Below are 24619 nucleotides of genomic sequence, written 5' to 3' on the forward strand. Positions count from 1 at the left end.
TCACAGTATCTGAGTTTCACAGGAGTCAGGCTGCAGTATCTGAAATGTAACAACAAGTCTAATAGTTTTTTTAAACCACGGGTAGAAAAAGGCATAGATGACAGGGTTTAAACAGGAGTTTAAATACATCAGAAAAACCATGATGACTTCAGTTGAAGACCCAATCAGGACATTGTGACCTGTGAGAGAGATGCAGTATAATGGAGAATAACACACCAGAAATACAACTACAAGAATACCAAGAGTTCTGGCTGCTTTCAGCTCAGATCTCTTAACTTTTACAGTCTTGGAGTGCTGGAATGAGACAGTTGCAGTGTGGGATCTCATGGCTCGAGCCTGAGACACAGCCACCACAAATACTCTCATATACAGAACTATTATGACAGCAATAGGAATAATGAAGCTAACAATAAGATCAAAAAGTCCTGGAATGGTAACGGTACATTCTCCATAGCAGGATTTGTACCTGCCTGGATGCTTCAGGTTTTCATTTGATAGGATAATCCCATAAATAGTAGAACAAATCCAACACAGGGAAACAAATATTTCAACAACCTTTTGAGTGACTTTGATGGGGTAATGCAGAGGGTCACATATAGCAACATAGCGGTCAACAGATATGAGCACCATATTACCCACAGAGGCAGAGATTATGATAACAGCAAAAAGAAAATACAACGAACACATGAGGTCACCCAGCATCCAGCAGGTCTGCATCATGAGGATTTTAACCGGTATCACAAAGAGCCCCACAAGAAAATCTGAGACAGCCAGAGAGAGGAGGAGGAGGTTGGTGGGGGTGTGGAGCTGCCTGCAGTGAAAGATATCTTCATTGTGAACAGTATCAGCAATAATATCTGTAGTAGTTGTGCAAAAAGCAGCAATGATTAAAAACAATATAATCCAACAAATAGTAGGCCAGCAACCAGTTTGTTATAATATCAAGGTTAACATATATATATATATATATGTGTGTGTGTGTGTGTGTGTGTGTGTAAGTCTGAAGCCTCTTTTTCCTGTAAGTTAAAAGAGATTCAAGTCAAACAACATTTTGCTGTGACGGTTATGTGCCTGAAATGTGAGATGGAGATGATGACCAGCAGGTTGAGAGCTACAGTGAGCAGAGCGATGAAGGCCAGTAGAAGGTAAATAAGCACAGTGTCAAAGTGAGGAGGCTCTGGTCTCCTGCAGGAGGAGTTGAGGAGCTGTGGAAAACAGAGTTCAGTCTCTTCCATCGTCTCCGTCTTTAGAAACAGGAGAAGCAGCTGACCTGTCTTCTGGCCAAAGCTTTCTGACAAGCTGACTTAAGCCTTTCTTCATCTCACCTCCAACAATCCTGCCCACTTCTCCATGGTCACACTGACGTCTCTGTTCCTCTGCATATTCATTCATATTCAAACCCTTTCTCTATGATGTAATGTGGCCTGGGCATGTTTGGAGCAACCAGGCAGCAACCTCCAGGCCTGAAAAGTGATTCCAATGTAGACGTGCCTTTTTTCCCCCCATTAATTTTTTATTGCCAACAACATAACCATATACATTGAATGATACGCTTTATAGACACACACAAGCAATAATACCCCCCCCCTCACACACCACCACCACCAGTCTCCCCACCCTCCTAACATCAAGACAGTATAAGGACAGTCACAGGCACGTTATAATTACATCAACAGTAGGTCTTTCAGCTTAGATATCAAGTTCTCCCAAATCAATATTGGCTGAGCTTTATTTACTCTTGCCGACGATAGTCCCATATAGGATATGTCCAAGAAATGCCTGTAGCCAGTGAACATCACAAACATCATATTCATTTTGATGGCCGAAATACGGGCAGGTACTGAGCTTGGTAAATGTTTCCATCTGTTTATATCCTCCTCTATTTTTTTCAAAATTGTGGAGTATTTTAGTTTCGCCACAGAGGTAGGGAAAGTATTTCTTCTAGCACCCAGGTATAGGACCTCCTTGATGACATTAATCTGGACTGGTAGAGATACTTTGTTTTGATCTGTATTGATGAGCATAAGGGCAGATTTGGAAAGATTTACCTTATACCAGGAAAGATATCCAAATTGCTCTAGTACTGATAAGATGCATGGAAGTTGCTGGACATAAATTGCCAAATAGACCAAGGTGTCATAAGCATAAAGTGATATTGAATGTGATGTTGAACCAATTGTAATTGGAGAGATTTTGGGAGAATTTCGAACCAAGTGTGCCAGAGGTTTTATAGATACTATAAAAAGTAGAGGGGACAGGGGGTCTCCCTGTCTTGTGCCCCATCTTATGTCCAACAACTCTGACATACCTCCCCCAACACACACTCTGGCTGAAGTATTGACGTAAAGAGTTGTAATCATATTGATGAATTTATCCCCAAAATTAAATTCTTTCATTGTCCTCCAGAGAAATGGCCATCCCAGGCGATCAAACGCCTTTTCAGCATCTAAAAAAGTAAGCCACTGTCTGTTGGAATTTTATGAGATGCGCGAAGTATGTGTAATAGCTGACGAATATTATCAGAGGCAAGACGCCCCTTGATGAAACCTGTTTGATCAGGGCTTATAATGTCCCCTATAACTTTCTCAAATCTTCTAGACAGCATTTTGGAGAATATCTTGAGGTCAGCATTTATCAAAGATGTTAGACGGTAGTTGGCACACTCTAGGGGGTCTTTACCGGGTTTAGGAATAACTGTGATCAGGGCTGTTTTAGGTCCCTATGAAAGGCACCATTTTCGATAGCGTAATTTAAATTATTTAACCATACTGGTCCAATTATATCCCAGAGTTCAAGGTATAGCTCAACTGGTATCCCATCTATACCTGGTGTTTTGCCTTTATTTGTAGCTTTTACTCCTTTAAGTAATTCCTCCATTGTCATGGCAGAATGTAGATATTGGATATCTTTTGCTGTCAAAGTTGGAAGCTTCTGAAGTACTTCTGTCGTTTACTGGCACATCAGTTACGACGTCAAGCCACTTCCCGTTTGATACCTAGTATTAAAAACACTAATGACACTGTTACTACAGATCCCTTGGAAATTAATGCTACTTTTAAATCATTTTACTCTTCATAATATAAATCTGAGTTTCCTACAGACAACATTAAAATGGATGAATTCCTTCAGAACCTTTTGATTCCTGTCATTGATATTAATACTTCTAGACAATTGGACTCCCCACTCTCCCTTGGCTTTCCGATCGAATTTTTCAAAACATTTATTGGTAAATTGGTGCCTATACTTCTATGTGTATTCAATGAATCTTTAGAAAGCGGTTACCTCCAACTCTGACACAAGTCACTATTTCTTTCTCAAAAAAGACAAAGAGCCAACCTCCTGTAGTTCCTACAGACCATTATCTCTGCTTAATGCTGATGTAAAGGTGTTGGCTAAAGTTATTGCATCTCGTCTAGAGAATGTGCTTCTTTATATTATATCTGAGGAGCAAAATGGTTTTATAAAGGGTCGTCAATTGTTTTTTAGTACCCATACACTTTTCAATATAATTTATTCAGAACATTCGGCTTAACTTCCTGAACTTGTGATTTCTTTAGATACTGAACAGGCATTTGATAGGGTAGAGTGGGAGTACTTGTTTGCAGTTTTAAAGAAATTCAGATTTGGTGATAAACTCATTTCTTGGATTCGCCTTCTTTATTCATCCCCTAAAGCCATACTAATGATGTTTACTCTAATTATTTTGCCTTTGTCGCTAACCCGACAAGGTTGTCCGTTGTCGCCTCTGCTCTTCGCCATAGCTGTCGAGCCTCTGTCTATTACATTAAGATCTTCCCCCTTAGTTAAAGGAATCATCAGTAATGGAATGGAATATAAATTATCGCTATATGCGGATGATTTGTTGTTATATATAATGGATCCTACATTCTCTATCCCTGCTGTTCTAAGTATTCTGGAGGACTTCAACACCTTTTCAGGTTATAAATTAAATCTGGGGAAAAGTGAGTGTTTTCCCATTAATACTGTAGCATGTCTTCTTCAGCAGTCAGACTTACCTTTTCAGTTTAGTCCATCAGGGTTTAAATACCTAGGTATCAACGTGACTCGTTCTTTATCCAGCCTTGCATCAGCTAATTTTACTCCCCTTATCTCAAAGATTACATCTGATATTCAAAGATGGGGTAACCTCCCCCTTTCATTAATTGGCAAGATCAATGTTATTAAAATTAATATCTTACCAAAACTTTTATTTTTATTCCAGTCAATTCCCCTTTTTCAACCTAAACATTTTTTTGACTCACTGGACAAGATAATTAGTTCTTTTATTTGGGGCGGGAAGCCACCTAGAGTTCGTAAATCTTTACTGCAGAGATGCAGACTTAGCGGAGGACTTGCATTACCTAATTTCCAAGCCTATTATTGGGCTGCTCACATCCATAAACTTTGCTACTGGTTAAAATCTTCTGGACCCTCTTGGTGTAAATTGGAACTATCATCCTGTAAGAGGTCTTCCATACCTACTTTACTTTATTCATCTTTACCTATAAAACCGTCTTTATATATTGAGAATCAAGTCATTCTTAACACACTTAAAATCTGGTTTCAATTTAGGCGGCATTTTGAATTTGTAGCTGCATCTTCCTCAAGTCCTATAAATAACAACCATTTATTTCCTCATCACTTTTGGACCCAACATTTTCAATATGGCGTGACAAGGGTATTACACAATTCAAACATTTGTATCTAGGTGGTATATTGGATAGCTTTGCCAATTTGTCGTCTCGCTACAGCCTCCCTTGTAATCATCTATTTCGCTATTTTCAAACTCACAGTTTTGTTACTAAGTGTTTCCCTAATTTCCCTTCTTTACCGCCAGAACAGCAATGGGAAAATATCTTATCATTTACTCCTCATCACAGAGGAATCACTTCAAAGTTGTACAATATTATTTTGGCTTTTAGCAACCACTCAAATGTTAAACTCAAGAGTGCATGGGAAGGGAAAGTGGGAATACAAATATATGGGGAGTCTTGGGAACAAGCCATAGAGAGGGTAAAATAGTTTATACTGCACTTTGTAATTTAATTTAATTATTTGTCTTTTACGATTTTACCATAGTGTTTTTGTTCATTTTCGTTTGTGTATGTGTATATGTGACTGTTTACATGTACATACATGTATAAAAAATAAGAAAAGGATAATTGTATTCCTGTAATTGTAAATTTCTAATTGTATTTTTCAATAAAAATATTTTGGAAAAAAAAAAAGAGAGGAAGGGCTTGAGAGTGTAATGAATATGCAGAGGAACAGAGACGTCAGAAGGCAGGTCAGCTGCTTCTCCTGTTTCTAAAGACGGAGACGATGGAAGAGGCTGAACTCTGTTTTCCAGAGCTCCTCAACTCCTCCTGCAGGAGACCAGAGCCTCCTCACTTTGACACTGTGCTTATTTACCTTCTGCTGGCCTTCATCGCTCTGCTCACTGCAGCTCTCAACCTGCTAGTCATCATCTCCATCTCACATTTCAGGCACATAACCGTCACAGCAAAATGTTGTTTCACTTGAATCTCTTTTTACTTACAGGAAAAAGAGGCTTCAGACTTGCATCTATATCTGTTAAACTTTATATTATTATAAACTTGTTGCAGGTCTATGATTTGCTGTGGTTTTTAATCATTGCTGCTTTTTGCACTACTTTTATTGATAATATTGCTGATACTGTTCACAATGAAGATATTCTTTCACTGCAGGCAGCTCCACACCCCCACCAACCTCCTCCTCCTCTCTCTGGCTGTCTCAGATTTTCTTGTGGGGCTCTTTGTGATACCGGTTGAATTCCTCATGAAGCAGACCTGCTGGATGCTGGGTGACCTCATGTGTTCGTTGTATTATCTTTTTGCTTTGATCATAATGTCTGCCTCTGTGGGGAACATGGTGCTCATATCTGTTGACCGCTATGTTGCTATATGTGACCCTCTGCATTACCCCACCAAAGTCACTCAAAAAGTTGTTGGAATATTTGTTTCCCTGTGTTGGATTTGTTCTGCTATTTATGGGATTATCCAATCATATGAAAACCTGAAGCATCCAGGCAGGTACAAATCCTGCTATGGAGAATGTATGGTTACCATTTCAGGAAATCTTGATATAATTGTTAGCTTCATTATTCCTATTTCTCTCATAATAGTTCTGTATATGAGAGTATTTGTGGTGGCTGTGTCTCAGGCTCGAGCCATGAGATCCCACACTGCAACTGTCTCACTCCAGCACTCTAAGACTGTAAAAGTTCAGAGATCTGAGCTGAAAGCAGCGAGAACTCTTGGTATTCTTGTAGTTGTGTTTCTGATGTGTTATTCTCCTTTCTACTGCTTCATACTCACAGGTCACAATATCCTGATCAGATCGTCAACTGAGGCCTTGATAGCTTTTCTGATGTATTCTAACTCCTGCTTAAACCCTGTCATCTATGCCTTTTTCTACCCGTGGTTTAAAAAAACTATTAGACTTGTTGTTACTTTTCAGATGCTGCAGCCTGACTCCCGTGAAGCTCAGATACTGTGAAAAAAAAGACACGATGGAATGAGTGAAAAGGATGCTGTCTTTATGTTGTACATATCTATATCAATGCAAACATGTCTTTATGAATCTTTATTACGGTTGTATTACATATTACATTCTCTAACAAAGTTAATCAGCAACCCACAGAGAAAATAATCATTAAAAATATTTGAATTGTGTTTGACAAGTATACTTCAACCAGGAACCAAAAAAACTATCAGACAGGTATAATTAATCTAGAAAGAATGTGTAGTGAACAAGGCCTGTTGACCTAGTAATCAATTTATGACATGAGTGTTTGTGATCACTGTGTGTCAGGCTAAAGCCATGAAATCCCACACTGCAGCTGAATGAGGTGTAATCAATGCTGACATGATAATCGTTAAATTCAGTTAAACAAATTGTAAGAATAAGTGTTACAAATGTTTTAAAAAAACATGTAATTGATTGATTCCTTTCTTATTTTACTTAATTTAACTATAATCAGTTGGCATCTGAAATTTTATGGAACTCATGCCAACCATAATACTGTTTGAACTGATTTATCAGTGTTGTAATGCAGCATGCACCAATTTAACAGTCATTACTTTCACATCTTCCACACATCAGTTCGTTTGTCAAACCTGAAGTCTTTTTGAGGGGAAATGGAGGGAAGCGGTGTGGGACATAATTATTTTCAGTGTACTGCTTCATTTGTATGTTAACCCTTTCGTGATTGCTGACTGTTGTCCACAATTCCATTAAAATCATTGTCCCAATAAATGTTACAATTTAATTTAGCAGAGCTTTTGTCCAAAGCTGCCTACATTGAGAATTAATACAACACAAGCAAATATTAAGTCAGAAGACAACACATCAGTAAGTGCCACAGGTTCAGTTTGTGCCCAATAGGACGTAGATGCTATAAGGCAGTGCATATGGCCAATGCAAAGAGGTATTTAGTGTATTCTAAATGCTTACGAGGAACTCAGCAGATCAAATGGAAGTTGGAAGTTAGTTACACCACTGGGGAACTACCGAGGAATAGAGTTGTGCATGAGACGTAGGGCCCTTAGTGGCGGTGGAGCCAGATGCCTTTCGCTGGCAGAGCGTGGTGAGCGGGATCCATAACAACATTTAAAGATTCAGAGAAATCTCTGTATGCAAGGTGCAAGGCTGAAACCAACATTGGATGCCTGTGATGTTTGTCCACTCAGGCAGCACTGCATTATAAAGCAACATGATTGTAGTGGTGTAGTGGTGCAGTGGTTAGCGCTCTCGCCTCACAGCAAGAGGTGTCAGCATGTGTTCTCACCGGGTTCTCCGGCTTCCTCCCACAGTCCAAAAACATGCACTTAGGTTTAATTGGTGACTCTAAATTGCCCGTGGGAGTGAATGAGAGGGTGATGTCTGTTTATATGTCAGCCCTGCAATAGTCTGGCGACCTGTCCAGGGTGTACCCCGCCTCTCGTCCAATGTCAGCTGGGATCGGCTCCAGTAACCCAGTTATAAGAGGTTAATGATAATGAATAAATGAATGATTCTTAAAAATGATATTACTACATGGGTCCAGGAACAGGGCTCGAGCTCATCTGAGATGGACTGACACAAAGTGGGCTGACGAGTCCACATTTAGTTGTTTCTGGAAATCAAAGACGTCTTTTCCCCAAGGCTAAAGAGGAAAAGGACCATCCAGATTATCACCAGCACTAAGTTCAAAAGCATCTGTGATGGTCTGGTGGTTTGGCCAAGGATGTGTTCAGGGGGGAGAAGACCTGCTGACTATGGGATATTGTCGAACAGTGGAAAGAAATCTCTGTGTTGGGATCTTGCCTCATGTGAATTTTGGTTAATTTGTGAATTTGAACCTCTCAAAATGTCATCTGGGCTCTCCATTTTGGTTCTCTGGCAAGAAACCTCCCTCTCTCCTCCCAGGATGCCTGGTGTTTACGAACCCTACGGATGTGTGGTCACCTCATTGGTCAGGAGACCTCTGATACCACATGGGGGTCTCCTGTAAAGAACCAGAGCCCCCTCTTTTGTTTCTCTTTCTCCTCTGCCTGCCAAGGTAACAACAGCTGTACCTGGGTCTGGGTCCTCCAGAGACCAAAGCCTCCCTCTTTCCTCACCTCCTTCAGAGATCTCCTGCTCAGGTTTGAGGAATCCTGCAGCCTCCTCTACAGGCTGCTCTGCGCATCAAAAGTTGGATTAATGAACACACAGTTCATTGGGACACACGGAAATCAATTCATAAGGAACTCCTAAATCCAGCCAACCACCCAATCATCCAGTCTATGTGTTTTTATCGACTTGGAGGCTTACGACCGTGTCCCTCTGGGAACCATGTTGGGCGGTACTGTGGGAGTGCGGTTTACCGGGCTTGCTGTTATGAGCTTTCTGGTCCTTGTGCAACCAACATTAGTGTTGCAGTAGTGTATTCGGCACAGCATCAAGCAGATTCTCAACGTGTTGGGGAACAGTGGAGCTGTTCAACTGGCCGAGTCTGACGAGGCCCTATTGACTAAAGTCAGCACATATACAGATAAAATTTAAATATTACAAAAGACCAATTTTAAAAAGTATGTTTAATCTGGAAATGTTGGCCTCAATACTTGGTTGGGGCTATTTGACTTGAACTACTGGAAAATGACTTTTCCATGATATTCTAATGTATTGAGTTGCACCTGTAATACACACATTTTTCGGATATTGTAATCTTCATAGGAGTGAGATAACAATGGTGGATAAACTTAAAATTGACTTAATTGATTTTGTCATTGTTAAAGGGACATGTCTTTTTTCACAAATGTTGAACTGGGGATTTCTCAACCAAAACCATCCCTCGACAATTTTCTCAGATATTAAATAGAATTTGAAAAGATGAGTTAGAATATCATGTGATTTGCTCATTTTATCTTTATTTTTAGTGAAAGACATACATATCTCATCAACTTCAGATAATCCAAAATGTAACTTTAAATGTTCTTTGACAAGTGACTGATAAATGATGAACATTCATTTTTAAATGGAAACCTGCACTTTCTAGCAATTTTTCAGTTGATGGTAATTTGATCAAATAGAAATGCTATTATAAAATAAAACAAGTGCTTTATAATATGCACTACTGAAGCACATCTTTTTTTTGATCCGATATGTGGGTGCTGCTTATCAGCTGATCTTGACTTGTTGTTTTGTAATGGAGGCCTGTGTGAAAACATTGTGGAAATCAGCTGCTAACAAGGTCCATATCCCTTGGTCTTTTTCCTCCTATTTGTGTTAAATAAAGTCATCACTTAGCAACTGCTTCTATCCATAGAAATACACAATGCTAAGAAAAGGGGCTAAAAGTTACAGCTTTAGTCATTTTCTCTTTAAATTCAGGAATTTTCTGTTTCCCCTTAAGAAATCTAGAGCTTATAATGCAAATGGACATCACTGTAAAACTAACACAAAGTCATGTTGGCTTGATTAACAAAATACTTCATGTTTGACAAACTGGGAGACATGTGCAGGATGTAACTGATGTCATTGCATATGCTGCTTTTGTTACACTGATATATTTGATAAATCAATAACATAATTGGCATTAGTACCTTATCATTTCAGATGCAAACAGATTTGAATTAAGCTTAGTAAAATGAGAAAGGAAGAGTTTTACTTAGAATGATTATTATTATCAGCATTGATTACACCTCATTCAGCTATAGCGATCACAAACACTCATGTACAGAACTGTGAAGACAGAGAACTAGGTCAACAGGTCTGATAAAGTTCAATATGTGTTCTTTATAGAGGAATTATACCTGGCTGATTGTTTTCAGGTTGTTAGTTACAAAAGCACGACTCAAATCTTTTCAGGGATTATTTTCTCTGTGGGTTGCTGATAAAATTTGTTAGAGAACATATGTCCATGTCATAAAGACATGTTTGCATTGATATAGATATATACAACATAAAGACAGCATCCTTGTCACTCATTCCATCGTGTCTTTTTTTTCACAGTATCTGAGCTTCACGGGAGTCAGGCTGCAGTATCTGAAAAGTAACAACAAGTCTAATAGTTTTTTTAAACCACGGGTAGAAAAAGACATAGATGACAGGGTTTAAGCAGGAGTTAAAATACATCAGAAAAGCTATCAAGTCCTCAGTTGACGATCCGATCAGGATATTGTGACCTGTGAGAGAGACGCAGTAGAAAGGAGAATAACAAATCAGAAACACAACTACAAGAATACCAAGAGTTCTGGCTGCTTTCAGCTCAGATCTCTTAACTTTTACAGTCTTAGAGTGCTGAAGTGAGACAGTTGCAGTGTGGGATCTCATGGCTCGAGCCTGAGACACAGCCACCACAAATACTCTCATATAAAGAACTATTATGAGAGCAACAGGAATAATGAAGCCAACAATTAGATCAAGATTTCCTGGAATGTTAACCATACATTCTCCATAGCAGGATTTGTACCTGCCTGGATGCTTCAGGTTTTCATTTGATAGGATAATCCCATAAATAGTAGAACAAATCCAACACAGGTAAACAAATATTCCAACAACCTTTTGAGTGACTTTGGTGGGGTAATGCAGAGGGTCACATATAGCAACATAGCGGTCAACAGATATGAGCACCATGTTCCCCAAAGAGGCAGCGATTATGATCACAGCAAAAAGATAATACAACGAACACATGAGGTCACACAGCATCCAGCAGGTCTGCATCATGAGGATTTCAACCGGTATCCCAAAGAGCCCCACAAGAAAATCTGAGACAGCCAGAGAGAGGAGGAGGAGGTTGGTGGGGGTGTGGAGCTGCCTGCAGTGAAAGATATCTTCATTGTGAACAGTATCAGCAATAATATTTATAGTAGTTGTGCAAAAAGCAGCAATGATTAAAAACAATAATATGCAACAAATAGTAGGCCAGCAACCAGTTTGTAATAATATCAATGTTAACAGTGATATATATGTATAAAAGTCTGAAGCCTCTTTTCCTGTTAATAATATAGATTAAAAAGCAATAACATTTTGCTGTGACGGTTATGTGCCTGAAATGTGAGATGGAGATGATGACCAGCAGGTTGAGAGCTGCAGTGAGCAGAGCGATGAAGGACAGCAGAAGGTAAATAAGCACAGTGTCAAAGTGAGGAGGCTCTGGTCTCCTGCAGGAGGAGTTGGGGAGCTGTGGAAAACAGAGTTCAGCCTCTTCCATCGTCTCAATCTTTAGAAACAGGAGAAGCAGCTGATCTGTCTTCTGGCCAAAGCTTTCTGACAAGCTGATTTAAGCCTTTTTTCATCTCACCTCCAACCATCCTGCCCATTTCTCCATGGTGACACTGACGTCTCTTTTCCTCTGCATGTTCATTACACTCTCAAGCCCTTCCCCTCTGATGTAATGTGGTCTGGAACCTCTAGGCCTGATGATGGCGGGGCGTGCACAACGCTAGGCTAAGCATCTCTCCAGAATTTGTAAAACAGCAGTTATCTGCCTTGTTCCTACTGCCAAAGCACTCACCTTTGATGAAACGTATAAAACCTTCAGTGAGGACCGTCAAAGTGTGGTCAGAGGGAGCAGACTGACAAAACTCAGACTGGAGTGTGTTTGCCACCCAGGCCACACTGGACTCCCACACGGACATTGACCCCTGTGTCTCTTCTGTTTTAGATTTCATCAACAGTGTTAACACCCTCAAACGAATCACTACATTCCCTAACCAAAAGCTGTGGATGAACAAAGAGGTCCGCCTACTGCTGAAGGCACGAGACACCGCTTTCAGATCAGGTGATGCTCAGTCCTACAGTTCATCCAGAGCTGACCTGAAGAGGGGCATCAAGAAGGCCAAGCACAGCCACAAACTAAGGATTGAGGAGCACTTTAGGAACAACCCCGACCCCCAATGCATGTGGCAGGTAATCCAGTTCATAACTGACTACATGCCCTCCAACACCACACCATCAACCAGTGACGCGTTCTTCGCTGACGAGCTTAACAGTTTCTATTCTCGCTTTAAGAGGGACAACCAGGAGGTGACCATCAAGACTGTGCTCACCATCGACCACCAGCCCTTCACACTCTCCTCCACCGACATGTGTGCTGCACTGAGCAGGATCATTGCACGTAAGGCTGCTGGCCCTGATGCTACCCCCGGACGCATGCTCGGGGCCTGTGCGGGGCAGCTAGCTGAGGTCTTGATAGACATATTCTACCTGTCACTGGCCCAAGCAACTGTCCCCATGTACTTTAAAACCACCTCCATCGTGCCGGTGCCAAAACACTCCAAGGCTGTGAGCCTCAACGACTTCCGGCCTGTTGCCCTTACCCCCACCATCATGGAGTGCTTCCAGAGGCTGGTCCTGGCTCACCTCAAAACCTGCTTGCCACCCACACTGGACCCCCTCCAATTCGCCTACCACCAGAACAGGAGCAAAGAGGATGCCATCTCCACAGCATTACACTCCACCCTTTCTCACCTGGACAATAACACCTATGTGAGAATGCTTTTCATTGACTTCAGTTCAGCCTTCAAAACCAACATCCCCTTCAAACTGATCACCAAACTTTGTGACCTGGGTACCAACACTTCTCTCTGCAAATGGGTTCAGGACTTTCTCACCAACAGACCCCAGTCTGTTAGACTTGTTGACCACACCTCTTCTACCCTTATCATTAACACCGGCATCCCTCAGGGCTTTGTGCTGTGTCCTTTCCTCTGCTCCCTCTTCACGTACGACTGCACACCTGCGCATGGTTCCAATACCAGTGTCAAGTTTGCAGACAACACAGCAGTGGTTGTCCACTTCAGCAACAATGATGAATCGGCCTACAGAGAAGAGGTCCGGCATCTAGCAGAGAGATGCGCTGAAAACAATCTGGCTCTCCGGAAGACCAATGAGCTCACTGTGGACTTCAGGAAGAAAGGCGGCACATACAGTAGTGTTCAAAATAATAGCAGTCCAATGTGACTAACCAGATTAATCCAGGTTTTTAGTATATTTTTTTTTGCTACATAGCAAACAAGGTACCAGTAGGTGCAGTAGATTCTCAGAAAACCAACAAGATCCAGCATTCGTGATATGCACGCTCTTAAGGCTATGCAATTGGGCAATTAGCTGAAAGGGGTGTGTTCAATATATATGAATATATATTATATTATATATAATATATAAATATGTGGCATTCAATCAGTGAGGTCATCAATTATGTGAAAAAAACAGCTGTGAATCAGGTGGCCCCTATTTAAGGATGAAGCCAGCACTTGTTGAACATGCATTTCTCTTTGAAAGCCTGAGGAAAATGGGTCATTCTAGACATTGTTCAGAAGAACAGCATACTTTGAATAAAAAGTTGATTGGAGAGGGGAAAACTTATAAAGAGGTGCAAACAATTATAGGCTGTTCAGCTAAAATGATCTACAATGCTTTAAAATGGAAAGCAAAACCAGAGAGACGTGGCAGAAAACAGAAGACAACCATCAAAATGGATGGAAGAATAAGCAGAATGGCAAAGGCTCAGCCAATGATCAGCTCCAGGATGATCAAAGACAGTCTGGAGTTACCTGTAAGTGCTGTGACAGTTCGAAGACGTCTGTGTGAAGCTCATCTATTGACAAGAATCCCCCGCAAAGTCCCTCTTTTAAAAAAAGGCATGTGCATAAGAGCTTACAATTTGCCAAAGAACACTAGCCTGGGTATACCCAGACTGCCTTGCGCACTCAAATTTAATTTCGAACTGCGGCGGGGTCTGGAAACTAGGAAGCATTCTTAGCCCTGTTTTAGGGATCCAATCACAGAGCGGGGAGGGACTTGGAAGCTTGTAGTTTTCCGGATCCAACATGGCTGCTGCAGACGCGATACTTTCTTTAGCTGTAGATGGTGTTTTAAATAGTTTAGAGCGAAAGTTGAAAGGCGAAAGGTCTCTCGGCGGCTCCGCCGAGATCACCGGCGTTATGGTAGCGGGGCTATTAGCGTCGCTAGCGGCTATTAGCGCCGCTTGCGGCTAATAGCCCCGCTACCGCGGACAGCGGAGCCGCCGAGAGGCCCGCAGCAGCTTGTTTATTGCCCATAAAATCAGTGGATGTGTGTGGCTGAATGACATGGGGGAATAAAGCGTGAAAATAAATAATCTTGCAGAAAGCGAGAACTGGAGGAGCAAAGCAGCAAACAACACTCTCTCACAGACACACACACAACAAACATCCATTTCTGTTGCTCTACTACGTCATCTAGTATAACTGATCTGATTGGCTAAGAGCTACCTACAGACGCTTTTGATAGACATTCTAAGCGTCCAATAAACGGCTCTGGAGGATCGTAAACCACACCTCCTCTACGGAGAAATCCATTGCTAGTTGCCAGACTAGACCTCATTTGAGAATAGTCTGGTGTTAGCCAGGCTAAAAGAACACATCAACTGGCCTAAAGGGAAATGGAGGAACATTTTGTGGACTGATGAGAGTAAAATTGTTCTTTTTGGGTTCCAAGGCCCACAGACAGTTTGTGAGACGACCCCCAAACTCAGTACACAGTGAAGACAGTGAAGACAGTGAAGCATGGTGGTGCAGCATCATGATATGGGCATGTTTCTCCTACTATGGTGTTGGGCCTGTTTATCACATACCAGGGATCATGGAGCAGTTTGCATATGTCAAAATACTTGAAGAGGTCATGTTGCCTTATGCTGAAGAGGACATGCCCTTGAAATGGGTGTTTCAACAAGACAATGACCCCAAACACACTAGTAAACCAGCAAAATCTTGGTTCCAAACCAACAACATTGATGTTATTGAGTGGCCAGCCCAATCCCCGGACCTTAATCCAATTGAGAACTTGTGGGGTGACATCAAAAATGCTGTTTCTGAAGCAAAACCAAGAAATGTAAATGAATTGTGGAATGTTGTTAAAGAATCTTGGAGTGGTGAATAACAGCTGAAAGGTGCCACAAGTGGTTGACTCCATGCCACACATATGTGAAGCAGTTATAAAAAATTGTGGTCATACAACTAAATATTAGTTTAGCGATCCACAGGATTGCAGGGCTTGAAGACCTTCGGCATGGTGCCGGAAATCGGGATTTTTTAAAATATTTTTTTTCAATCATGTTAAAAAAACAACAACACCAAAAACCCTTAGTTAGTTAGATCTGGATGTGACAGGGGAGGGCAGCATTATGGTGGATAGCGTACAGTCTGCCGGAGAAGAAGAAGAAGACTGGAGACAAATCCAGCAACTCCTTCTTACTCTTCTTAACGAGCCGCTAACAAGCCGGAGGCCGCCTCGTTAAGAAGAGCCGCCGTTAGCGGCAGTTAGCTACAGTTAGCTCTGTAGCAGTACAGTGTGTATGTGCTGCTGCTGCAGGGTGTGTTCACTTGGCGATCTCTGTTTGTTTACAACAAGCGCGTACCGTTAATTCACGATCACTATGTTTATGTCAGCGGAGACACTGTGCATAATAATTAGCCATGCTGCTTTGTTTATGAGCATTTTCTGTGCACAGTTAGCGACGGCAAAAACCATACGTTACCTCCAGAGTCTCTAAATCGCTCTGGGGGCTCACTTGTTGTGGAGACACGCAGAGTAAGCGGACATTTGAGAGGGTGTGGCATGGCTGTCGAGCGCTGCCTGACGCTTGACTGAATTTGCGTGGTGATATCCATCGTCACCAGAGCGTGCACATCGAGGAGTCAGAGGTGGACCACCAGAAGCTGGAAGTTGGATTTACCGGACTGAATTTGGTGAGTGATGGTTTCAATCATTTTCATATTTTCTGGTATAAGTTACCCAGGAGCTCTGTTGACATAGGCTGAGTTAACGTTAGCTACAGCTAGATGAATTGAGTCATTGAACACAGCGAGAGAACATAACGTTAACTGTTAGCAAGCTAAAGCTCCGGTGGAAAATGATTAGCTAACGCTACTGTTAGTTAGATATTGTTACTGAAGTTAGCTTTGAGTTTGTAAAGCTAACGGTAAATCACAGAAAAGAAACACTGATTATATTGCTTTTTTAAAATTCTCTATAACTTGTATTTCCAGGACGTGTGGATGCTATTGAGGTGAGAGGACTGGCAAGGCTGAAGGTGAAGTGGTCCAACTTTCTATCAATAAGGCTAAACTAGAGAACACCTTAGTAGCAGTGGTGTAGTCTATGTGATACGCAGGTATACGCCCTATATACTCGCTAGATTTTTTTTTCTTCATATATCCACTTGATGCGCGAGCATACGTAACAACGGCTCTCAAGCAACTGGCAGTGCTCAGCAGGCCAAGAAACAAACTGCTGAAGGAGAAAAGAGGGCAAGGCTGAGACATGTGGCATCACTGGTGGTCCAGGCAAAAAAAAGGAAAAAATGATCACTATCCCTTGAAAAGGGTTTTGATTGTCCCCTATTTCTTGTAAGCTATTTTGGTGCCCTTACCATATATACTGTAAATGTTAGACTCAGTGACAGGCTGGCATGAAATGGCTTGCACAATACTTAAACCCCCAAACCACCCTTCCCCCATGTGCACCCAGGTTGCAAAAAAAACAACGCAGGAGCAGGGGCCCTAGAGTCCCTAGAGTCCCCCCACCCCAGAGACCACGTCGCCCCTCGCGCACCCTTCTCACCTTTTTCACCCCTGACCCGTTTTCATGCCTGGACCCTCTGAGACCCTTTGATTGATTCATTGCTGATCTGGTGCCTGCGGTCAAGACGTAATGTTGATGTGAAGTAGTTTTAGGCTGCATGAACTGCGCATTGTTTTATTTTGAAAGCAGCAAAATTTCTGACAGGATTCTGTATTGTGATCTCGTTAACAATTTCATGTCAATGCAAGAATGTCAGTTTTCCAGTTATGCAGTATTTGTTTTGGTGTATATATATATTGCAACCAGTAGACTAACCCCTCCCAACATGCCCAGACCACATTACATCAGAGAGGAAGGTCTTGATAGTGTAATGGATATGCAGAGGACCAGAGACGTCAGTGTGACCATGGAGAAGTGGGCAGGAATGTTGGAGGTGAGATGAAGAAATCTTTAAGTCAGCTTGTCAGAAAGCTTTGGCCAGAAGACAGGTCAGCTGCTTCTCCTGTTTCCAAAGATTGAGTCGATGGAAGAGGCTGAACTCTGTTTTCCACAGCTCCTCAACTCCTCCTGCAGGAGACCAGAGCCTCCTCACTTTGACACTGTGCTTATTTACCTTCTACTGGCCTTCATCGCTCTGCTCACTGTAGCTCTCAACCTGCTGGTCATCATCTCCATCTCACATTTCAGGCACATAACCGTCACAGCAAAATGTTGTTTCACTTGAATCTCTTTTTACTTACAGGAAAAAGAGGCTTCAGACTTGCATATATATCTGTTAAACTTTATATTATTATAAACTTGTTGCAGGTCTATGATTTGCTGTGGTTTTTAATCATTGCTGCTTTTTGCACAACTACGATAGATATTTTTGCTGATACCGTTCACAATGAAGATATCTTTCACTGCAGGCAGCTCCACACCCCCACCAACCTCCTCCTCCTCTCTCTGGCTGTCTCAGATTATCTTGTGGGGCTCTTTGTGATACCGGTTGAAATCCTCATAGAGCAGACCTGCTGGATGCTGGGTGACCTCATGTGTTCCTTGTATTCCCTGTTTCCTGTCATCATAATCTCTGCCTCCGTGGGTAACATGGTGCTCATATCTGTTGACCGCTTTGTTGCTATATGTGACCCTCTGCATTATCCCACCAAAGTCACTCAAAAGGTTGTTGGAATATTTGTTTCCCTGTGTTGGATTTGTTCTACTATTTATGGGATCATCCTATCATATGAAAACCTGAAGCATCCAGGCAGGTACAAATCCTGCTATGGAGAATGTATGGTTAACATTCCAGGACTTGTTGATCTTATTGTTAGCTTCATTATTCCTATTACTGTCATAATAGTTCTGTATATGAGAGTATTTGTGGTGGCTGTGTCTCAGGCTCGAGCCATGAGATCCCACACTGCAACTGTCTCACTCCAGCACTCTAAGACTGTAAAAGTTCAGAGATCTGAGCTGAAAGCAGCCAGAACTCTTGGTATTCTTGTAGTTGTGTTTCTGATGTGTTATTCTCCATTTTACTGCATCTCTCTCACAGGTCACAATGTCCTGATTGGGTCTTCAACTAAAGTCATCATGGCTTTTCTGATGTATTCTAACTCCTGCTTAAACCCCGTCGTCTATGCCTTTTTCTACCCGTGGTTTAAAAAAACTATGAGACTTGTTGTTACTTTTCAGATATTGCAGCCTGACTCCTGTGAAGCTCAGATACTGTAAAGTTAAAAAAAAAAAACAACAACTGTGGAATGAGTGAAAAGACTGCCGTCTTTAAGTTGTACAAATCTATATATGCAAACATATCTTTATAAATCTTCATTATAGGTTTTTGGTTATTTTGTTTCCTGAGACAGAAAATGCAGGACATATGTTCTCTGACAAATTTTATCAGCAACCCACAGAGAAAATAATCCCTGAAAAGATTTGAGTCGTGCTTTTTTAACTAACAACCTGAAAACAATCAGCCAGGTATAATTCCTCTATAAAGAATATAAATTGAACTTTATAGGACCTGTTGACCTAGTTCTATATTTGCTGTCTTCACAGTTCTGTACATGACTATAGCTGAATGAGGTGTAATCAATGCTGATAATAATAATCATTCTCAGTAAAACTCTTCCTTTCTCATTTTACTAAGCTTGATTCAAGTCTGTTTGCATCTGAAATGATAAGATACTAATGCCAATTATGTTAGTATTTTGTTAATCAAGCCAACATGACTTTGTGTTAGTTTTACAGTGATGTCCATTTGCATTATAAGCTCTATATTTCTTAAGGGGCAACAGAAAATTCCTGAATTTAAAGAGAAAATGACTAAAGTTGTAATTTTTGGCACCTTTTCTTAGCATTTCTATGGATAGAAGCAGTTGCTAAGTAATAACTTTATTTAACACAAATAGGAGGAAAAAGACCAAGGGATATGGACCTTGTTAGCAGCTGATTTCCACAATGTTTTCACACAGGCCTCCATTACAAAACAAGAAGTCAAGATCAGCTGTATGAAAAATATAATTAAAGTAATTATAAGTAAAATAATATAATTATAAAATAAAATAATATGTTATATAATATATAATAATAGTAATAATAATGATAAATAAGGCTGGTAAGGCCAGTATTATAATAATAGTAGTATATTACAGTATACAGTAATAATAGTCATGGCAGCAACAGTATATATAATAATAATAATAATAGTAATAATATTAATAACATAGTAATGTGTCGTGCTTAGACATAGTGCATTTCAGTGATGTTGGTTCTGGCAGAGGTAGATGAATTGTATAGTCTTATTGCAGAAGGAAGGAACGACTTTCTGTATGGTTCCTTGGAGCAGCGGGGTTGAATGAGTCTGTGGCTGAAGCTGCTCTTTAGCTTGTTCAGTGTTTTGTGGAGGGGGTGAGAGGGATTGTCCATGACAGCCAGCAGTTTTGCCAGCATCCTGTCCTTCACCACCTCCTCCAGGGTGACAAGCTTAGAGCCAACAACAGACTCCGCCTTCCTGACCAGTTTGTTCAGTCTGTTGGCGTCCTTTGCTTTGATGCCCAACCCCCAAGACACCACAGCAAAGAAGATGGTGCTCGCCACAACAGACTGGTAGAACATCTGCAGCATTTTGTTGCAGACATTGAAGGACCTGAGCCTCTTCAGGAAGTAAAGCCGGCTCAGGCCCTTCTTGTAGACGGCCTCAGTGTTGGTGGACCAGTCCAGTATATTGTCCAGAGTGACACCTAGGTACTTGTAGGTAGGTACCATGTCCACATCCGTCCCACCGATGCTGACAGGAGAGGGCAGGGGCTTATTTATACTGAAGTCCAACACCATCTCCTTCGTCTTCTTCACGTTCAGCTGCAGGTGGTTCTCCCTACACCACTTCACAAAGCGGTCCACCAGGTCCCTGTACTCAGCCTCCCCTCCGCCCTCAACACACCCCACAATGGTCGTGTCATCAGAGAACTTCTGCAGATGACACGACTCAGTGCAGTACTGAAAGTCAGCAGTGTATGTGGTGAAGAGGAAGGGGGAAAGTACAGTCCCCTGGGGGGCGCCGATGTTACTGATCAGACGATCAAACACACAGTTCTGTAATTTCACAAACTGTGGTCTGCTCGTCAGACAGTCATTGACCCAACTGATGAGGGGAGCACCCACCTGTGTGTTCTCCAGTTTGGCCTTCAGCAGTCTGGGCTGGATGGTGTTGAAGGCACTGGAGAAGTCGAAGAACATGATTCGGACTGAGGTGTTGGGTCTGTCCAGGGAGGAGTGAGCCCTCTGCAGCAGGTAGATGATTGCATCATCAACCCCAACACGGGGCTGATATGCGAACTGTAGGGGGTCTTGTAATGGGCACACCAGCTGTCTGAGGTGTGCCAGGACCAGTCTCTCCATGACCTTCATGATGTGAGAGGTCAGAGCTAGGGTTCGTAAACACCAGGCATCCTGGGAGGAGAGAGGGAGGTTTCTTGCCAGAGAACCAAAATGGAGAGCCCAGATGCCATTTTGAGAGGTTCAAATCCACAAATTAACCAAAATTCACATGAGGCAAGATCCCAACACTGAGAGTTTTCTTTCCACTGTTCCACAATATCCACGAGTCAGCAGGTCTTTTCCACCCCTGAACACATCCTTGGCCAAACCACCATACCATCACAGATGCTTTTGAACTTAGTGCTGGTGATAATCTGGATGGTCCTTTTCCTCTTTAGCCTTGGGGACAAGACGTCTTTGATTTCCAGAAACAACTTTAAATGTGGACTCGTCAGCCCACTTTGTGTCAGTCCATCTCAGATGAGCTCTAGCCCTGTTCCTGGACCCATGTAGTAATATCCTTTTTAAGAATCATTCATTCATTCATTAATTACCATTAACGGCTTATAACCGGGTCACGGGTCACTGGATCCGATCCCAGCTGAAATTTGGACGAGAGGCGGGGTACACCCTGGACAGGTCGCCAGACTATTGCAGGGCTGACATATAAACAGACATCACACTCTCATTCACTCCCACGGACAATTTAGAGTCACCAATTAAACCTAAATGTATGTTTTTGGACTGTGGGAGGAAGCCGGAGTACCCAGTGAGAACCCACGCTGACACGGGGAGAACATCCAAACTCCAAACAGGGTCCCTCTTGCTGTGAGGCAAGAGCGCTAACCACTGCACCACTACAATCATGTTGCTTTATAATGCAGTGCTGCCTGAGTGGACAAACATCACAGGCATCCAATGTTGGTTTCAGCCTTGCACCTTGCATGCAGAGATTTCTCTGAATCTTTAAATGTTGTTATGGATCCCGCTCACCACGCTCTCCCAGCGAAAGGCATCTGGCTCCACCGCCACTAAGGGTCCTACGTCTCATGCACGACTCTATTCCTCGGTAGTTCCCCAATGGTGTAACTAACTTCCAACTTCCATTTGATCTGCTGAGTCCCTCGTAAGCATTTAGAATACACTAAATTCCTCTTTGCATTGGCCATGTGCAGTGCCTTATAGCATCTACGTCCTATTGGGCACAAACTGAACCTGTGGCATATATTTGCTTGTGTTGTATTAATTCTCAATGTTGGCAGCTTTGGACAAAAGCTCTGCTAAATGAAATTGTAACATTTATTGGGACAATGATTTTAATGGAATTGTGGACAATAGTCAGCAATCACGAAAGGGTTAACATACAAATGAAGCAGTGCACTGAAAATAATTAAGTCACACATCCCTTCCCTCCATTTCCCCTCAAAAAGACTTCAGGTTTGACAATAGAACTGATGTGTGGAAGATGTGAAAGTAATGACTGTTAAATTGGTGCATAGTTATTCTTACATTTTGTCAGGCAGAAAGTTTACCTGAAAACGATTATCATTATCATTGATTACACCTCATTCAGCTGCAGTGTGGGATCACGTGGCTTCAGCCTGACACACAGCGATCACAAACACTCATGTCATAAATGGATTACTAGGTCAACAGGCCTTGTAAAGTTCACTACACATTCTTTATAGATTAATTATACCTGTCTGATAGTTTTTTTGGTTCTTGGTTGAAGTATACTTGTCAAACACAATTCAAATATTTTTAATGATTATTTTCTCTGTGGGTTGCTGATTAACTTTGTTAGAGAATGTAATATGTAATATAAACATAATAAAGATTCATAAAGACATGTTTGCATTGATATAGATATGTTCAACATAAAGACAGCATCCTTTTTACTCATTCCATTGTGTCTTTTTTTTCACAGTATCTGAGTTTCACAGGAGTCAGGCTGCAGTATCTGAAAAGTAACAACAAGTCTAATAGTTTTTTTAAACCACGGGTAGAAAAAGGCATAGATGACGGGGTTTAAACAGGAGTTAAAATAAATCAGAAAAACCATGAAGGCCTCAATTGACGATCCGATCAGGATATTGTGACCTGTGAGAGAGATGCAGTAATATGGAGAATAACACATCAGAAACACAACTACAAGAATACCAAGAGTTCTGGCTGCTTTCAGCTCAGATCTCTTAACTTTTACAGTCTTAGAGTGCTGGAGTGAGACAGTTGCAGTGTGGGATCTCATGGCTCGAGCCTGAGACACAGCCACCACAAATACTCTCATATACATAACTATTATGAGAGCAATAGGAATAATGAAGCTAACAATAAGATCAACAAGTCCTGGAATGTTAACCACACATTCTCCATAGCAGGATTTGTACCTGCCTGGATGCTTCAGGTTTTCATATGATTGGATAATCCCATAAAAAGTAGAACAAATCCAACACAGGGAAACTAATATTTTAACAACTTTTTGAGTGACTTTGGTGGGGTAATGCAGAGGGTCACATATAGCAACATAGCGGTCAACAGATATGAGCACCATGTTCCCCACAGAGGCAGAGATTATGATAAAAGAAATAAGATAATACAACGAACACATGAGGTCACCCAGCATCCAGCAGGTCTGCATCATGAGGATTTCAACCGGTATCACAAAGAGCCCCACAAGAAAATCTGAGACAGCCAGAGAGAGGAGGAGGAGGTTGGTGGGGGTGTGGAGCTGCCTGCAGTGAAAGATATCTTCATTGTGAACAGTATCAGCAATAATATCCGTAGTAGTTGTGCAAAAAGCAGCAATGATTAAAAACAAGCAAATCATGGACCTGCAACAAGTTTATAATAATATAAAGTTTAACAGATATATATGCAAGTCTGAAGCCTCTTTTTCCTGTAAGTAAAAAGAGATTCAAGTGAAACAACATTTTGCTGTGACGGTTATGTGCCTGAAATGTGAGATGGAGATGATGACCAGCAGGTTGAGAGCTGCAGTGAGCAGAGCGATGAAGGCCAGCAGAAGGTAAATAAGCACAGTGTCAAAGTGAGGAGGCTCTGGTCTCCTGCAGGAGGAGTTGAGGAGCTGTGGAAAACAGAGTTCAGCCTCTTCCATCGTCTCCGTCTTTAGAAACAGGAGAAGCAGCTGATCTGTCTTCTGGCCAAAGCTTTCTGACAAGCTGACTTAAGCCTTTTTTCATCTCACCTCCAACCATCCTGCCCATTTCTCCATGGTGACACTGACGTCTCTTTTCCTCTGCATGTTCATTACGCTCTCAAGCCCTTCCCCTCTGATGTAATGTGGTCTGGAACCTCCGGGCCTGATGATGGCGGGGCGTGCCCTTCGTTCGTCCGTCGTAGTCGACGACGACCAGGACATCACTTTTTTCATTGGGGGCCAAGTGCGGTGCGTCCGCCTGTGGCCAATCAGACCGATTCGGGCATGGAAAGATTTGCCGCAGATATCGCATGTAATGCCAGTGTCTGGTGGAGGGAGTGCAGCTCTGGCCTTCCGGACCTGGCGCTTTTTGACGGCGGCCTCGCATCTTGCTTTCTCAAAGGCCAAAGCACCACTGCCTGCAGCCGCTCTCCAGGCGGGGCGATTGAGGGCCAGGTCTTCCCAGTTTGATAAGGCGAAGCCGAAACTCTTTAGGGAAGCTTTCAGGGTGTCTTTGTATCGTTTCCTTTGGCCGCCCTGGGAGCGCTTTCTGTCTTCCAGCTCCCCGTACAGCAGGCGCTTTGGGAGGCGGGAGTCAGGCAT

General features: G+C 42.0%; 5 protein-coding genes across 5 annotated transcripts; 2 read left to right on the plus strand and 3 right to left on the minus strand.

Moving 5' to 3' along the window:
- LOC131978636 (trace amine-associated receptor 13c-like) lies at positions 1 to 1382 on the minus strand. The gene is made up of 3 exons (XM_059342346.1): positions 1326 to 1382; positions 1072 to 1244; positions 1 to 811 (listed from the first exon to the last, which is right to left on the minus strand). Exons 1-3 carry the CDS (start codon positions 1380 to 1382, stop codon positions 1 to 3), a joined length of 1041 nt encoding a protein of 346 aa, XP_059198329.1.
- Positions 1383 to 2640: 1258 nt separating this feature from the next.
- LOC131978637 (trace amine-associated receptor 13c-like) lies at positions 2641 to 6519 on the plus strand. The gene is made up of 3 exons (XM_059342347.1): positions 2641 to 2650; positions 5264 to 5486; positions 5709 to 6519. The coding sequence occupies exons 1-3, from the start codon at positions 2641 to 2643 to the stop codon at positions 6517 to 6519; spliced, it is 1044 nt and encodes a 347-aa protein (XP_059198330.1).
- Positions 6520 to 10491: 3972 nt separating this feature from the next.
- LOC131978638 (trace amine-associated receptor 1-like) lies at positions 10492 to 12125 on the minus strand. Its single transcript, XM_059342348.1, has 3 exons — positions 12002 to 12125; positions 11535 to 11754; positions 10492 to 11302 (listed from the first exon to the last, which is right to left on the minus strand). Exons 1-3 carry the CDS (start codon positions 12123 to 12125, stop codon positions 10492 to 10494), a joined length of 1155 nt encoding a protein of 384 aa, XP_059198331.1.
- Positions 12126 to 17422: 5297 nt separating this feature from the next.
- Positions 17423 to 18771, plus strand: LOC131978639 (trace amine-associated receptor 13c-like). The gene is made up of 3 exons (XM_059342349.1): positions 17423 to 17485; positions 17567 to 17739; positions 17961 to 18771. Exons 1-3 carry the CDS (start codon positions 17423 to 17425, stop codon positions 18769 to 18771), a joined length of 1047 nt encoding a protein of 348 aa, XP_059198332.1.
- A 4009-nt stretch (positions 18772 to 22780) lies between these two features.
- Positions 22781 to 24619, minus strand: LOC131978640 (trace amine-associated receptor 13c-like). Its single transcript, XM_059342350.1, has 3 exons — positions 24065 to 24619; positions 23811 to 24013; positions 22781 to 23591 (listed from the first exon to the last, which is right to left on the minus strand). The coding sequence occupies exons 1-3, from the start codon at positions 24617 to 24619 to the stop codon at positions 22781 to 22783; spliced, it is 1569 nt and encodes a 522-aa protein (XP_059198333.1).

The sequence above is a fragment of the Centropristis striata genome, chromosome 10, assembly GCF_030273125.1.
Source record: "Centropristis striata isolate RG_2023a ecotype Rhode Island chromosome 10, C.striata_1.0, whole genome shotgun sequence".
Classification (NCBI taxonomy): domain Eukaryota; kingdom Metazoa; phylum Chordata; class Actinopteri; order Perciformes; family Serranidae; genus Centropristis; species Centropristis striata.

Coding starts and splice junctions, on each gene's coding strand:
- LOC131978636 (XM_059342346.1), bottom strand. CDS start 1,382: ATGCAGAGGAACAGAGACGTCAGTGTGACCATGGAGAAGTGGGCAGGA. Junction 1,245..1,325: donor AGTGGGCAGGATTGTTGGAG/GTGAGATGAAGA, acceptor CTGTTTCTAAAG/ACGGAGACGATGGAAGAGAC. Junction 812..1,071: donor ATCTCCATCTCACATTTCAG/GCACATAACCGT, acceptor CTTTCACTGCAG/GCAGCTCCACACCCCCACCA.
- LOC131978637 (XM_059342347.1), top strand. Junction 5,487..5,708: donor ATCTCCATCTCACATTTCAG/GCACATAACCGT, acceptor CTTTCACTGCAG/GCAGCTCCACACCCCCACCA.
- LOC131978638 (XM_059342348.1), bottom strand. CDS start 12,125: ATGTCCGTGTGGGAGTCCAGTGTGGCCTGGGTGGCAAACACACTCCAG. Junction 11,755..12,001: donor TTTTATACGTTTCATCAAAG/GTGAGTGCTTTG, acceptor TCAGCTTGTCAG/AAAGCTTTGGCCAGAAGACA. Junction 11,303..11,534: donor ATCTCCATCTCACATTTCAG/GCACATAACCGT, acceptor CTTTCACTGCAG/GCAGCTCCACACCCCCACCA.
- LOC131978639 (XM_059342349.1), top strand. CDS start 17,423: ATGGATATGCAGAGGACCAGAGACGTCAGTGTGACCATGGAGAAGTGG. Junction 17,486..17,566: donor AGTGGGCAGGAATGTTGGAG/GTGAGATGAAGA, acceptor CTGTTTCCAAAG/ATTGAGTCGATGGAAGAGGC. Junction 17,740..17,960: donor ATCTCCATCTCACATTTCAG/GCACATAACCGT, acceptor CTTTCACTGCAG/GCAGCTCCACACCCCCACCA.
- LOC131978640 (XM_059342350.1), bottom strand. CDS start 24,619: ATGCCTGACTCCCGCCTCCCAAAGCGCCTGCTGTACGGGGAGCTGGAA. Junction 24,014..24,064: donor AATGGGCAGGATGGTTGGAG/GTGAGATGAAAA, acceptor TTTGGCCAGAAG/ACAGATCAGCTGCTTCTCCT. Junction 23,592..23,810: donor ATCTCCATCTCACATTTCAG/GCACATAACCGT, acceptor CTTTCACTGCAG/GCAGCTCCACACCCCCACCA.